This window comes from Amblyraja radiata, unplaced genomic scaffold (genome assembly GCF_010909765.2).
Source record: "Amblyraja radiata isolate CabotCenter1 unplaced genomic scaffold, sAmbRad1.1.pri S135, whole genome shotgun sequence".
Taxonomy (NCBI): domain Eukaryota; kingdom Metazoa; phylum Chordata; class Chondrichthyes; order Rajiformes; family Rajidae; genus Amblyraja; species Amblyraja radiata.
Genome location: NW_022630121.1, coordinates 310989 through 328040, shown reverse-complemented (window position 1 = coordinate 328040; position 17052 = coordinate 310989). Strand labels below are relative to the sequence as shown.

Here is a 17052-nt window from a genome sequence, read left to right as displayed (position 1 = left end):
CATGTGTGTGTGTGTTTATGTGTGTGCGTGTGCGTGTGTAGTTTTCCCTGTGACCACGTGGGTTCTCTCTGGGTGCTCCGGTTTCCTCCCACATCCCAACGACGTGCGGGTTTGCAGGTTAATGGGCCCTGTGTAAATTGCCCCATAGAGCGCAGGGAGTGGGTGAGAAAGTAGGATAACATAGAACTAGTTTGTACGGGGTAGCAACATTGAAATAGATAATAGGTGCAGGAGTAGGCCATTCAGCCCTTCCAGCCAGCACCGCCATTCCATAAGATCATGCCTGAACATCTAAATCAGTACCACGTTCCTGCTTTTCCCAATATCCCTTGATTCTTTAAGCCCTAACAGCTAAATCTAACTCCCTCTTCAAAAACATCCAGTGAATTGGCATTCACGGCCTTCTGCGGCAGAGAATTCCACAGATTCACAACTCTCTGGGAGAAAATGTTTTTCCTCTTCTCAGTCCTAAATGGCCTACCCCATATTCTTAAACTGTGACCCCTGGATCTGGACTCCCTTAACATGGGGAACATTTTTCCTACATCTAGCCTGTCCAATCCTTTAAGAATTTTAGGTGGTCGCTTGTGATCGTTGATATCTCTAAACTGAACTAAACTAAACTAAACTAAACTAAACTAAACTAAACTAAACTAAACTGAACTAAACTAAACATAGAACAATACAGCACAGGTACAGATGCCTTGGCCCATAATACCTGGGCTGAACATGATACCAAGTTTCAACGGGGAATCTGTAAAGTCTAAACTGTACTCACCTCCCCATTGTTACCCCTGCGCCCACCAAGGTAGAAACTCATATTCTCCGTGGACGGGCCAGGCTTGTCCTCCAATCTCACCCCGATCGCCTCCCATCTCCGCTGGCTGCGGTGAGCGCCAGGAACTTGCCTCCTCTCCTCCTTCTCCCCCCACACTTGGCCAGAAGGGTCATGAGGTTGGAGCGGAACCTGTTGTCCATCCAACAGTAGATGAAGGGGTTCCAACAGGTGCTGCTCACGGCCACCCAGTGGAAGGCAAAGTAGAGGGTGTTGTTGAATTGGGCACGTTGGCCGATGAGCAGGACGGTGTAGACGTTGAGGGGGAACCAACAGAGGGCAAAGGCCATGATGATGAAGATCATCTTGATGGTCCTCTTCTTCCTGCGGCGTTGAGCGGCGGCCTCGGCTTCTGTGACGGCACCAATGGTTTCCCTCACCAATAGCTTCTTGCTCACCGCGGAGGAGGCTACGGTGATCACCACCAACGGCAGGACGTAGAACAGCGTGAAGGTTGACTGGTCCATGCACCTTCTGAAGACTTCTGAAGACTTTGGAAAAGCGGGGACGCAATGACTCCTGATGATCTTCTCTCTGGAAGGAAGGGACAAGCGGGGAAAGCGGGTTAGAGGTTTCATGAGTTGAGGGTGTGGAGAACGGTGAGGTGGTGAATCTGTGGAATTCTTTGCCACAGAAGACTGTGGAAACCAATGGATATTTCTAAGACTGAGATAGTTATATTCGTGATTAGTACGGGTGTCAGGGGTTATGGGGAGAAGGCAGAAGAAAGGGGTTTAGAGGTAAAGATAGATCAGACATGATTGAATGGCAGAGTAGACTTGATGAATTCAAATTCCCACAACTGCATTTGTGGGATTTGAACTGACTTTATTGTGTGCAGTTCTGGTCCCCTTTTTGTGGAGTGCGGCACGGTGGCGCAGCGGTAGAGTTGATGCCTCACAGTGACAGAGACCCGGGTTCGATCCTGACTACGGGTGCTGTTTGTGCAGAGTTTGTACGATCTCCCCGTGACCACATGGATTTTCTCCGGGTGCTGCGGTTTCCACCCACATTCCAAAGGCGGTAGAGGGGAGGAGGGTGTGTCTGTAGCCTGTCTCCTTTATCATTGTTACTGTTTTGCATATCTTTCATTCATTTATTCTATATCTCCCTATATCACCATCTTTATCTCCCGTTTCCCTTTCCACTGGCTCCCACCAAGTCCACGCTGTCCAGTGATCACCCCGTACACCTAGCAATGTCAAGTTCAAGTTCAAGTGAGGTTATTGTCATGTGTCCCTGATAGGACAATGAAATTCTTGCTTTGCTTCAGCACACAGAACATAGTAGGCATTTACTACAAAACAGATCAATGTGTCCATATACTATAATATAAATATATACACACATGAATAAATAAATGATAAAGTGCAAATAACAGATAATTGGTTATTAATGTTCAGAGTTTTGGCCGAGCCAGGCTGTGGGGAAGTAGCTATTCCTGAACCTGGTCGTTGCAGTCTTCAGGCTTTTGTACCTTCTACCTGAAGGTAGCAGGGAGATGAGTGTGTGTCCAGGATGATGTGGGTCTTTGTTGATGCTGCCAGCCTTTTTGAGGCAGCGACTGTGATAAATCCCCTCGATGGAAGGAAGATCAGAGCCGATGATGGACTGGGCAGTGTTTACTACTTTTTGTAGTCTTTTCCTCTCCAGGGCGCTCATGTTGCCGAACCAAGCCACGATGCAACCGGTCAGCATGCTCTCTACTGTGCACCTGTAGAAGTTAGAGAGAGTCCTCCTTGACAAACCGACTCTCCGTAGTCTTCTCATGAAGTAGAGGTGCTGTTGAGCTTTCTTGATAATTGCATTAGTGTTCTTGGACCAGGAAAGATCTTCAGAGATGTGCACGCCCACGAATTTGAAGCTCTTGACACTTTCAACCATCGACCCATTGATATAAATGGGGCTGTGGATCCCCATCCTACTCCTTCCAAAGTCCCCAATCAGTTCCTTGGTTTTGCTGGTGTTGAGGGCCAGGTTATTGTGCTGGCACCATATGGACAGTTGCTCGATCTCTCTTCTATACTCTGACTCATCCCCATCAGTGATATGTCCCACAACAGTGGTGTCGTCAGCGAACTTGATGATGGAGTTCGCACTGAGACTGGCTATGCAGTCATGAGTATAGAGTGAGTACAGCAGTGGGCTGAGCACGCAGCCTTGAGGTGCTCCCGTGCTGATTGTTATCGAGGCTGACACATTTCCACCAATACGAACAAACTGTGGTCTGTGAATGAGGAAGTCGAGGATCCAATTGCAGAGGGATGCGCAGAGACCCAGTTCTGTGAGTTTGGTCATACACACCAAGGACAAGTTACAATTACTGAAGCCAATTAACCTATAAACTTACACGTCTTTGGGATGCTGGAGGGAACCAGAGCACCTGGAGAAAGCCCATGCAGTCACAGGGAGTACGTACTCTCTCTGGGATAGAAACAACATGCTGGAGTAACTCAGCAGGTGAGGCAGTTTCGATGGAGAGAAGGAATTGGTGACGCTTCAGTCTGAAGAATGGTCTCAATCCGAAGCGTTGCAAATTCCTTCTCTCCATAGATGCTGCCTCACCCGCAGAGTTCTGCAGCATTTTGTGTCTATCCTCCATTTTACCAGCATCTGCAGTTCTTTCCCAAATGTACAAACTCTGTACAGACAGCACCCATAGCCAACATCACACCCAGGCCTCAGGCGCTGCAAGGCAGCATTTCGGCAAAAGGATGGTAGGTGTATAGATTGAGCTGATTGAGGAGGTAGTTGAGATAGGTACTATCACGATGGTAATGAAAGATTTGGACAGGTACATGGATAGGATAGGTGTAGAGTGATAAGGGCCAAACGCAGGCAGGTAGGTCTAGTTTAGATGGGACATGTTGGTCGGTGTGGGCAAGTTGGGCCAAAGGGCCAAAGGGCCTATTTCCACGCTGGATGACTGTAATTTAAGTTTAGCTTGATTTATAATTCATAATTATACCGTAACAAATTAACCTACTAACCGAGAGAAAACCCACGCAGGTCACGGGGAGAACATACAAACTCTGTACAGTCAGCACCTGTAGTGAGGATCAAACCCGAGTCTCTGGCGCTGTAAGGCAGCAACTCTACCGTTGTGCCACTGTGCCACTGCTAGTTCTTGTAAATAGGATTAATATGGATGGTTAGCATGAACCTGTTGGGCTGAATGGCCTGTATACACTCTATGTGACTCCGTGACCTATGTTTTGGGCCCAGAAGCTAGAGTGCTGTAGACATCAACCCACTACTCCACAAGGCTGGGATGAGTGATAGGGGCAGTGGGATGGGGAAGGGAGGTATTTCAGTAACATTTACCTGTACATGTAGTGAAACAACGTCTGGTAAATAGCGTGAGGCAGAGAAACAAGACGCCAGTGCCCAGATGTTAACGATAGATAAAATACCTTTGGAGAGGGACATGCGAGGCTTTAAAGGATTTAGAATCACCTGCAAGTAAACAACAAGAATTGGAAATGAAAATACAAAATAAAATGCAAATAATAGAAATCAGGTTTAGCATTTTTAGTCTTAGTTTTAGAGATACAGCGCGGAAACAGGCCCTTTGGCCCACTGAGTCTGTGCCGACCAGCAATCCCCGCACATTAACACTATCCTACATACAATATCTCGGTGAAAACCCATGCAGTCACAGGGTGAATGTACAAAGTTCGTACAGACAGCACCCGTAGTCAGGATGGAACTCGGGTCTCCGGCACTGAATGTGCTGTAAGGCAACAACTCTACTGCTGTGCCACCGTGTCACCCTTTTATCACAGAAGATGTGGGTAAATAATAACAGAAAACACTCGGCAGGTCAGGCAGCGTCTGTGGAGAGATGCACTGTGCTGAGATGAAGCAGGACCCTTCATCAGAAGCATTGAGTATGTGAATAGGTTTAAGGTGAGAGGGGAATAGGTTTAAGGTGAGGGGGGAAAGATTTAATAGGAACCTGAAGGGTAACCTTTTTTTACACTAACGGAAGTGGGTGTATGGAACGAGCTGCCTGAGGAGATAGTTGAGGCAGGATCTATTGCAAGGTTTAAGAAACATTTAGACAGCTACATGGATAGGACAGGTTTAGAGGGAAATGGGACAAACGCGGGCAGGTGGGACTAGTGTAGATGGGACATGTTGATCGGTGTAAATTAGGCCGAAGGGCCTGCTTCCACGCTGTAGTTAATTTAGTGTGGTTTAGAGATACAGCACCAAAATGGGCTCTTCAGCCCACCGACTCCACGCCGACCAGCGATCACCCCATACACTAACACCATCCTACGCACTCGGGACAATTTATAATTTTTACCGAAGCCAATTAATCTATAAACTTGTACGTCTTTGCAGTGTGGGAGAAAACCGGAGCACCAGTGGGAAACCCCACATGGTCACGGGGAGAACGTACAAACTCCGTACAGACAGCACCCGTCGTCAGGATCAAATCCCGGGTCCCTGGCGCTGTGAGGCAGCAACTCTACCGCTGTGCCACCGTGCTGTATGACTCTACGTAGAATCTGATCGTGATGTTGCATCTTTATACAACTTTGGATAGTCTGCTTATTGAGTATTGTGTGCAGTTCTGGTCACCCCATTACAGGGAGGATGTGGAGGCTTTGGTGAGGATGCAGAAGAGGTTTACCAGAATGATACCTGGATTAAAATGTATCAGCTGTAAAGGGACATTGGACAGACTAGGATTGTTTTCTCCGGAGCAAGTGAGGCTGAGTGGAAATATATAAAACCATGAGAGGCATAGATTGGGTAGACTTTCTTCCAAATCTTTTTTCCAGGGTAGAAAATTGTCTATAATAATATAGAGGTTCACAAAGTTAATTCCCGGGAAGGCTGGACAGTCATATGTTGAATAAATGGAGCAGCTGGGCTTGCATACTCTGGAATTTAGTAGGATGACAGGATATCTTATTGAAACATAAGATTATTATTGGACACGCTAGAGGCAGGAAACATGTTTCCGATGTTGGGGGAGTCCAGAACCAGTGGCCACAGTTTAAGAATAAGGGGTTGGCTATTTAGAACAGATTTGAGGAAAAACATTTTCACCCAGAGAATTGTGAATCTGTGGAATTCTCTGCCTCAGAAGGCAGAGGAGGCCAATTCTCTGGATGCTTTCAAGAGAGCTCTTAAAGCGGAGTCAAGGGATATGGGGAGAAGGCATGAATGGATTACTGATTGTAGATGATCAACCATGATCACAGTGAATGGCGGTGATGGCTCGAAGGGCCGAATGGCCTACTCCTGCACCTACTGTCTATTGTCAAAGAAGCGGGAGATTGTGAGTGTTTGATATTTGACACGGACTCAGTGAGCCGAAGGATTTGTTTACTGCCTGAAGCAATTCAGTTCAGTTCAGTTTATTATCATGTGTACCGAGGTACAGTGGAAAGCCTTTGTTGCATGCTAACCAGTCAGCAGAAAGACAAGACATGATTACAAACAAGCCATTTACAGCGTATCAATACATGCTAAGGGAATAACGTTTAGCGTAAGGTAAAGCCAGCAAAGACTGATCAAGGATAGTCTGATGGTCACCAAAGAGGTAGATAGTAGTTCAGCATTGCTCTCTGGTTGTGATAGGATGGTACAGTTACCTGACAACAACTGGGAAATTACCTGCCCTTATTTACTAAATTACAAACGTCGATCCAATTTTGGAAAACACTACCGATGTCCTTAATAGGCAGAATAAATGCCATTAAAATGATTTTTCTTCCACAAATACTGTATTTATTCCAATCAATACCTACATACATACCTAAAAACTTGTTTTTACAAATTGACTCATACATTACAAATTTCATATGGGTCTATAAATCCCATAGAATTAAAAGAAGACATTTATGTAAACCTAAAGAATACGGTGGACTCACACTTCCCACTTTTATGTACTACCATTGGGCAGTGAACATTAAAAATATAATGTACTGGTTGGACAGTTCAACACAACAGGCAGAATGGACAATAATGGAGAAGGAGGATTGTACTCCTTTTAACATAGGAGCGATCCTTTTCTCCCCAATAAAACCGAAGAACACAATATATAAGAGAAACCCGATGATTCACAGCATAATACGAATTTGGAGACAAATGAAATCCTCTCTTAAATGAAGAAATCTTTTGCTTCTCTCACTGATAGCTAACAACCCGGCGTTTAAGCCATCGACTATTGACAAAACGTTTACCCTCTGGGAACGATTAGGAATTAAGACTTGGGAAGATTTGTATGAAGAAGGAAACATTTTATCATTCCAAGACTTACAGCTTCAATACAATTTGGAAAATAACCAATATTTTAGATACTTACAAACCCGAGATTATTTGAAAAAACACAAGATTATCAAAATTTGAAGATGGACTTTCTAGAGCAAGGCATGAATAGACAGGTGGAATTGGATAATTTAACATCATATTTTTATAATATTATTTTCGGCAAAAAAACTTATACTTAAATTCTGGAAAAACGCTCCTATCCCAACGTTTAAAATGTGGATCACAAATATGTTGGAAATATCACATCGCGAGGAAATGAGACTCGTTCTAGCAGGAAAACAAGAATAATTCTTAAGAATATGGTCACCTTTTATTAATTTGTTACAAGTATAATATGGGACAGCATAACCCTAGAAAGTTATTGTTTCACAACTAGGTGATGGGTGTGAATCGTTATGAATTAGGCACATTCCCTTTCTTTTTTGTTCAGCTCTACCTTCTTTGGATTTTTTACTTATTTCCTTTCTCTTCTTAAGGCCCTCTTGTCCTGTGGCCTGTTATCTGTTCTTTTCTCTTTCCTTTTTTTTCCTCACATTCTCAAGCACACAGTCTACTTAAACAACATGATTCATTTAACGCCAACTACTGTGGACTACACTTCACTACTATCCTCCTTCTCTTCTTTCTCTTTTCTCTTTTTCTATTACAGCTTAAAGTTTAAAAAATAGAGAAGTTGTACACAAAATGTATTATGTTGCATATCATGATTAAGATGTATGTACAATGCTTTTAATAAATAAATTAATAAATACATAAATAGATAAAATAAAAAACAACTGGGAAGGAACTGTGCCTGAATCTGGAGGTGTGCGTTTTCACGCTTCTATATCTTTTTCCCGATGGGAGATGGGAGAAGAGGGAATGGCCAGGGTAAGAATGGTCCCTGATGATACTGCTAGCCTTGCTGAGGCAGCGCGAGGTAAAACATTGAGTTAATAGTTGATTTGTCTGATGGTATGGGCTGCGTCCACAATTTGCTGCAATTTCTTGCAGTTTTGGATGGGAAGAGATAAGAGGGAGTGGCCAGGGTGAGTTTGAGTCCACACGGCTCCAGTCTCAGTGTCTCAGGTGCCCTGTGAGAAGGGCGGAGTGTCAGTGATTAAGAGAGGTATCGGCAACTTAAAATGATCTTGACAAACTAAGAGACTGGGAGGGGAGGGGAGCTGGAGAGAAGGCAGGGAATGGGGAGGGAGGGCAGGTCTGGGTGAGGGTGGATGGTAAGGTGCTACAATGTGATGTGCAGAAGGAAGGATGGGGAGAGATAGAGTTAGGGGAAAAGAGGTGTAAGGAAGGACGGTGCTGGAGTAGCTCAGCGGGTCAGGCAATATCTCTGGAGAAGTTCATGAGTAATAGAAGCACAATTAGGCTATTCGGCCCATCAAGTAGAGTTGAAGCCTAGCAACGCACGAGACCCGGGTTATATTCTCACTACGGGGGAGAGGGATGGAGAGGGAGGGAGGGAATGGAAGGGAGAGGGAGGGAGAGAGGATGAAGACAGAATGCTTTAGAGTTTAGACAGATGAGGGGGAACCTCATTGAAACTTGCCAAATAGTGAAAAGCCTGGATAGAGTGGTTGTGGATAGGATGTCTCCAGGTGTGGGAGAGTCTAGAACCAGAGAGCATAACCTCAGAATAAAAGGATGGACCTTTAGAAAGCAGATGAGGAGGAATCTCCTTGGTAAGAGGGTGGTGAATCTGTGGAATTAATTGCCACAGAAGGCTTTGGTGGCCAAGTCAATGGATATTTTACAGGCGGAGATTGACAGATATTTGATATTTGATTAGTAATGGTGGCAGAGGTTATGGGGAGAAAGCAGGAGAATGGGGATGATCGGGAAAGATAGATCATCCTTGATAGCATGGTGGAGTGGACTCGGTGAGCCGAATGGCCTACTTCTGCTCCTATGACATGAATGTATGAATGGGTGGAAGGGAGAAAAGAGGTGGAGAGAGTGGTGAGGACCAAAGATCATAGAGGAGCAAGATAGACCACTCCTCCGAAATCCAATGGACTGACGTGTAGTACGTGACGGAACGTCACGGCCGCCATTTCTTTAAGCGACACGCGACTTCCGGTATGTAATCCACCCGCTGTGATCCAAAGCAAAGATTATAGAGCTCCTCTATAATCTTTGATCCAAAGCAAAGATCCTCGAGTATATTGTAGCGGGAACAGCCCCCTCCTTTGCGTTGTATTGTGCAGTTTCCCTTTAACACACATTGCACAAAATTAAATTTAACGTATATATATTTTATATATTTATATGAATGTGTGTCTGTGTGTGAGAGGCAAGTTAGAGATAATAAAGTTTATTCTCATGGATCAGAAGCAACTTTGATTTAAATAATCACTATTAATTCATTTGTCTTGTAAGATGATGTGCATAAACCATAAAGGCAATTATATATATAATTATATAGTAATAATAAATATATGCAGATATATATATTTATACACATACATATATATACACACATACATACATACACACGTATACACATACAAATGCACACATACATATGGATACATTTATATGCATACATACACACATATATAAACATATATATACATACATATATACACACATATACATATACATGCATATATACACATACATACATATATACACATACATATATATTTATACATATGATCATTTTCCAACGATCAATAGATTTACGATCAGTTCCTGTGGATTGGAGGATAGCTAATGCTATCCCACTTTTCAAGAAAGGAGCGTGAGAGAAAACGGGGAATTACAGACCATTAGCCCGACTTTGGTGGTGTGAAAGATGCTGGAGTCAATTATTAAAGATGTAATAATGGGGCATTTGGATAGCAGTAAAAGAATTAGTCCAAGTCAACATGGATTTATGAAAGGGAAATCATGTTTGACTAATCTTCTTGATTTCTTTTGCCGCAAGGCTTGGTGTTGGGGCCGCAACTGTTTACCATATATATTAATGATTTGGAAAAGGGAATTAGGAGCAAAACTAATGCATACATACCTACACATTTAAATTCATCTGATAAGTTGGTCAAATAACATGGACACCTTCTTGCTTTTTTTGAGACATGGATTTTTTAAATGTAAATGTCTCATAGCAACACATGTGTGGGTCAGCAGTATTTTGTACCAACCCCCACAATTTCAAATAATTGTAAATTGAACTTCTTAAACAAGGAAAACAATTTTTATTTACATCATTTTGTGTGGCTGTCAAGGTGGCTGTGTTGATTGTAATTATGAGACTGCCGGGCAGTATCACTGTGAATGGCGGTGGCTGTGTGTTTTAAAGCAAGTGTGAAAAGGAGAGTAAATTTAAAGAGACAATGTGAGAACCATCAGGGTTTCATCCAAGAATCAATTTAAAGGCAAGGATCCATCAATTACAGTATTTTAATTGAAAATCTTACTCTTAATATTCTTCCTAATTAGGCTTTTTGTGTTCCCTCTTGAACCTTGTGTCTTCCAGAGCCTCTGGGGAGGTTCTGGAGATACAATAATCCAATCTTGAGGCAAATAACCATCTTTAAAACTGGCATTGCCTCTGCCTTTAATTCTACATTCTCCGAGGATGCTGGATGCCACGACAATCTCTTGCAACAAGTACAGAAAGGCAGTCAAATGCAAAAAGATCAAAGAGAGGAAAGAGTATGGAAGAGAAAGGCTTTTCAGAATCAGAATCAGATTTTATTTGCCATGTTTTGCAACATACGAGGAATTTCATTGGCCAGGTCAGTCATACAATTAAAAGCAACAGCACTCACAAACACATTTTAATACGGACATTCACCACAGTGACTCCTACACATTCCTCACTGTGATGGAAGGCGAAATAAAGTTCAAGTCCCTTCCTTTTGTTCTTCCTCGGTCGGGGGCCTCAAGCCCCCCGTTCAAACTCCGTTCAATGGTGAACTCCTCTTGGTCTCCAGGCCTATAGTGCTGCACAAATCACTGCACCACATGCATCTATTTATTCCCTTTTCCCATGGTTCATGCAGCTGGATATTAACTTGCCGACATGGAAAGAGATGCAGTGAGCATTCAATAGTTCAGACTTCTGGGTGAATTAAGGGGCTGCTTGATGGGCTGAGGGTAATCGAGATTGTCTGATTGTCATTCTTTTGGAAGTTCTTATGGAAAAGCTGATGAATTGACTACGGGATGAGCTGGTGGGCTCGAGGATTGCTGGATGAGTGTTCTAGAAACATAGAAAATAGGTGCAGGAGGAGGCCATTTGGCCCTTCGAGCCAGCACCGCCATTCATTGTGATCATGGCTGATCAGCCCCAATCGATAACCCGTGCCTGCCTTCTCCCCGTATCCCTTGATTCCACTAGCCCCTAGAGATCTATCTAACGCTCTCTTAAAACCACCCAGTGATTTGGCCTCCACTGCTCTCTGTGGCAGGGAATTCCACAAATTCACAACTCTCTGGGTGAAAAAGTTTTTTCTCACCTCAGTCTTAAATGGCCTCCCCTTTGTTCTAAGACTGTGGCCCCTGGTTCTGGACTCGCCCAACATTGGGAACATCTTTCCTGTATCTAGCTTGTTCAGTCCTTTTATTCATTTATATGTTTCTATAAGATCCCCTTGCATCTAACAAGAGTGTTTTATTGTCATGTAGAACAATTTCCTGCATCTAGCTTGTCCCAGATAGAACAATTAAATTCTTACTTTCAGCAGCACAACAGAATCTGTAAACATAGTACACTGTAGACAATATGATAAGATCACCCCTCATCCTTCTAAACTCCAGTGAATACAAGCCTAGTCTTTTCAATCTTTCTTCATATGACAGTTCTGTTAGGTTATTTGATGGTTAGGACAGGTTTAGAGGGGTATGGGCCAAATGCATGCATGTGGGACTAGTGTGGTTGGTACATGTTGGCCAGCGTGGGCAAGTTGAGCTGAAGGGCCTGCTTCTACGCTGTGAGACTCTATGACTAGGTGATCTGTTGAGGCTGGTGGTATGCCATGAGGAACAATGGGCATGGACCTTTGTAAACCACCACCTGGTTGAGTCTCCTTGAGTCACCATCGGCATTGATAACATCAGTCAGGGGTTGATGATCTGCAAAAAACAAGTTGGTCTCATTCTTGTTCTCTCATGCGATACAGGCAGCAGATCTGAACTGCCTGTGTTTGCCCTCTTGGCTGTCTTGTCAAATTACGCTGGAGATTAGTCACCCCTGAAACAAACAGTGCCTTGTGATCCACAGGGGAAAAAATAAAATCTAAATGCAGAACAATGGATGGTTTAAATCAAAGAAAATGATACAAAGAGGCCATTAGAGCAATACCGATCTAGGAAACTGAGAGCAGATTTTACAATGCATTTAAACCTCTCCCATTTTTATGAGATGCATTCCTGGAATATGTAGGAAGTTTATTGTAACCTAGTACCCTAGTGGATTAAGGGCGGCATGGTGGTGCTGCGGTAAAGTTGCTGCCTTACAGTGGGTGCTGTCTGTACGGAATTCGTAGGTTCTCTCCGTGACTGAATGGGTGTTCTCCGAGATCTTCGGTTTCCGGCCACACTCCAAAGACATACAGGTTTGTAGGCTTGGTATAAGTGTAAATTGTCCCTAGTGTGTGTAGGATGGTGTTAGTGTGCGTGGATCGCTGGTCAAAGCGGACGCGGTGGGCCAAAGGGCCTGTTTCCGCGCTGTATCTCTGTAAGAAATAAAAGCAAGGATAAGCCATCTAAGTTCACACCACCATCAGTAAGATTATTGTTGATCCTGCACCTCAACACCTTATTCCCACATTCTCTCAATTATCCCTCATCCTTTTCGTATTTGAAAAAAAATATCTCTCCTTTCAAGGACTCGACTTCCACCATCTCACGCGATCAAGAATTCCAAGATTCCCAGCCCTTGAGTGAAGAAACTGCTCCTTGTCTCATTACTAAATATCATTACCCATATTCTGAGACTTTGGCCCTCGTTCTAGATCACCAGACCAGCCGCAATCTCCACCCACGAGTCCAATCTAAACAGAGATAGACACAAAAGCTGGAGTAACTCAGTGGGTCAGGCAGCATCTCTGGAGAAAAGGAATAGGTGACGTTGCAGGTCGGAAGCCTTCTTCAGACTGCGTTCTGACACTTCTACTTCTTCTTCTTGCGTATGGTGTGCACAGCCTAAAGTTGTAGGACAACTTGTTCTATTTGATCTTATTTGTCGAAACAGGGCGGACCACGTGAAGGTTGCAATCTCCCACCCCGCGTTCTGACACCAAAGAGCAAAATGTCCAACGTAGATACAATAATAAATATATCGCCATTTGCATTAGGTTTGTGCAGTTAACAAATCACAATTTCACACAATGTACATAAGACGGCAGTTATTTGACAAATACTCTGCAGTTCGGTGCAGGAGATCTTGTCGACGAGTATTCTGGACCCACTGTTGACATCTGAAATTACAGGAGATATCATTTAGGATTAACTAATAAGAAAAAAGATGATCATAACTACATGCCTGAACAATGGATGATATATCACTTAAATGCAATTGTTTTCAGTTGTGTGGAGAGACCTGTATATTGAAGATGCTTTTTGCCTCTAATATGTCAATTTACCTTAAATGTAGAAGAGCTTATTAAAATCTTCTTACAAAGACCATTAAGTATTTTCTTTCTATCCTCTTTTGGACCCAAGGCATAGCAGAGCTGCCAACTCTCACGAAGAGGTAAGGGAGGGAGAGAGGGAAGGGAGGGAGAGAGGGAAGGGAGGGAGATCGAGAGAAGAGAGGGGAGAGAGAGATCGAGAGAAGAGAGGGAGAAGGGGGGAGAGGGAGAAGGGGGAGAGGGAGAAGGGGAAAAGGGGGGGGAGGGAGAAGGGGGGAGAGGGAGAAGGGGGAGAGGGAGAAGGGGGGAGAGGGAGAAGGGGGGAGAGGGAGAAGGGGGACAGGGAGAAGGGGGAGAGGGAGGGTGGAACGATAGCACATTATAACGTGCAGCCGTCCCATTCCGACCAAAGATTATAGAGCAGAGCTCCTCTCGTACCTTTGATTGCGGCCGCCGCCGAACCCCCCGGCCCACCATTGCACCCAAAGATGATAGAGCAGAGTTGTATAATATTTGATTGCACCCTTCTTCACGGCGGGCTTGTGATCTTTGCTTGTGATGTCTCGACAATTCGAGGGATATAACGGGTAACAGCACCCGCGTTCTCGGACTCGAATCTGAGCTCGAAAAATCTCCTGGTCACTGGGCCCAATGTGTCCCACGGGCCATATTTTGGAGACCAATCCCTTACAAGAACAAAACCAAAAACGTACAGAAGTGTTAAAATTGTCTTTATTATAGTGGTAAGTAAAGATCTATTAAAAATAAGTCTACTAACTTTCTAATGTACCGACAAACATAGTTTCCCAATGGCCGTTGATGGGAGAACAGAAAATAACATTTTCACGACAGAATACGACAAAAAATAATAATAATATTTTCTTACCTTTCTTTTTTATCGGGGAACCTAAAGAATGACAGGTCTGGTCGTTTAGATTTACGATTAGAACAATTGATAGCGGAGCAGTGAGATGAAGATTTACATGAGGACGCCATGACAGTATGGGGGAAGCCCAAAAAAATGCTCAATAAAATGACGTCGACAATCACACACGTCATACTACGCGTTTTTCGAGGAGTGGTCTATCTTGCTCCTCTATGATCTTTGGTGAGGACTGGGGAAGGAGGAACGGCAGAGAGGAGAGAGGAGCGGTGGAGATAGGGGAGGGATAGAGATGGGAAAGAAGGGAATCTGGTAGAAGGGGAGTGGGGAGCAGAAAGAGAAGGGAGGGAAGAATTTGTGTCATAAACTACTGCGGTAAATGGGGACAATGAATGAATGAATGAATGAATGAATGAATGAATGAATGAATGAATGAATGAATGAATGAGTGAATGAATGAGTGAATGAATGAATGAATGAATGAATGAATGAGTGAATGAATGAATGAATGAATGAATGAATGATTGAATGAATGAATGAATGAGTGAATGAATGAATGAGTGAATGAATGAATGAATGAATGAATGAATGAATGAATGAATGAATGAATGAATGAATGAATGAATGATTGAATGAATGAGTGAAAGAATGAATGAATGAAGAAGCTGCCAGAGGTAACTGTAGGCATGGTTACAATTACAGTATTTAAAATACATTTGACCAGGTTCATGGATAGGAGAAGCTTAGAAGGATTTGGGCCAAATGCGGGCAGATGGGACTAGCTGCTTTCGACATCTTGGTGGACATAGATATGGGACCGAAGGGTCTGTTTCCGTGCTGTTTGACACTTTGACTCTCCAATCTCCACCCCCAAATCTCACCTGACAAACACCATGGCCAAGAGCGCTGAACTCACTCAGGACTGCAATGGGACCTCTGGTATAGATAGTAAGGTAACGTGCTTCAACGACAATCAACCAGTGGCACTAACATCCGTGGTGATGAAGTGCTTTGGGAGGTTGGTAATGGCGCATATCAACTCCCACCTCAACAAGAAACTTGACCCATTACAGTTTGTCTACCACCACAACAGGTCAATGGAGGATGCAATCTCACTGGTTCTCCACTCTGCACTTGACCATTTGGACAATAAAAACACAAATGTTAGGATGTTGTTGGTAGATTACAGTGCGGCGTTCAATACCATCATCCCCTCCAAGCTTGTTATGCATTGGCCCTTCTATGCAGGGATTCTCCCCCTCTACATTGGGGACCTGGGGTGGAGGGTATTGCACCGAGGTGTTCCCTGCAACCTGTTTCTCTCGCGGTTCACAGACTCGCCAGCCGCCTGCCACTGTTGCGGGCTGGAAGAGTCTGTGTACCACGTGTACATGGAGTGCGTGAGGCTGCAGCCACTGTTTGAATATCTAAAGGGGCTGCTCCTTGCCTTCTGGCTGCATTTTTCACCCACCATCCTCATCTTTGGACACCCTGTGCGTAGGGGAGAGGGTAGGGCTGAAGATGTCCTGGTTGGGTTGCTCCTGGGCCTGGCCAAGCTGGCCATCCGCGAGTCACGGCGCCAGACGTTGGAGGGCTCTACCTGAGCCGGCTGCCTGCCCCTTTTCCGGGGGTACGTCCGTGCCCGGGTGCGGATGGAAAGGGAATACGCCCTGTCTACGGGCACCCTGAGGGAGTTCCGGGACCGCTGGGCACCGAGGGGGGTTGAATGTATCCTTGACAAGGATTGCAATATAATTGTTTAGCAGTTGCTGAGCATATTTGTTCGTCTTGTATTATGGTGGTGTTTTGTTTTATTGTAGTGTCAATACTATTTTAATATTTGAATAAATATTTTTGATTTAAAAAAAAAAAAAAAAAAAAAAGCTTGTTATGCATTGGTCCCTCTACACAGGGATTCTCCCCCTCTACATTGGGGACCTGGGGTGGAGGGTATTGCACCGAGGTGTTCCCTGCAACCTGTTTCTCCCGTGGTACACAGACTCGCCGGCCGCCTGCTACTTTTGCGGGCTGGAAGAGTTTGTGTACCACGTGTACATGGAGTGTGTGAGGCAGCAGCCACTGTTTGAATACCTAAAGGGGTTGCTCCTTGCCTTCTGGCTGCATGTTTCACCCACCATCCTCATCTTTGGACACCCTGTGCGTAGGGGAGAGGGTAGGGCTGAAGATGTCCTGGTTGGGTTGCTCCTGGTCCTGGCCAAGCTGGCCATCCACGAGTCAAGGCGCCAGGCGGTGGAAGGCTTTACAAATGCGCTGCTATTACATCTTTAAGAATCGACTCAAGCAACTTCCCCACTACCGATGTAAGGCTAACTGTTCTATAATTCCCCGCTTTCTCTCTCCCTCCATGAGTACTCTGGGATGCAAACCATCAGGCCCAGGGGTTTTATCTGACTTCAATCCCAACAGTTTACCTAACACCATTTCCTGACTAACGTGGATTCCCT

General features: G+C 44.3%; 1 protein-coding gene and 1 long non-coding RNA gene across 2 annotated transcripts in view; one reads left to right on the top strand and one right to left on the bottom strand.

Annotated features, from left to right (window-relative positions):
- Positions 1 to 630: 630 nt before the first annotated feature.
- On the bottom strand, positions 631 to 1302 carry LOC116969250 (probable G-protein coupled receptor 83). The gene has a single exon (XM_033016139.1). The coding sequence runs from the start codon at positions 1300 to 1302 to the stop codon at positions 856 to 858; it is 447 nt and encodes a 148-aa protein (XP_032872030.1). The 3' UTR covers positions 631 to 855.
- Positions 1303 to 6372: 5070 nt separating this feature from the next.
- The window catches only part of LOC116969246, a 28693-nt gene continuing 18013 nt past the window's right edge, over positions 6373 to 17052 (top strand). The window contains exon 1 of the long non-coding RNA XR_004410695.1: positions 6373 to 6437. This is a non-coding gene — a long non-coding RNA (uncharacterized LOC116969246). The remainder of the gene's footprint in view (positions 6438 to 17052) is intronic.

Coding starts and splice junctions, on each gene's coding strand:
- LOC116969250 (XM_033016139.1), bottom strand. CDS start 1,302: ATGGACCAGTCAACCTTCACGCTGTTCTACGTCCTGCCGTTGGTGGTG.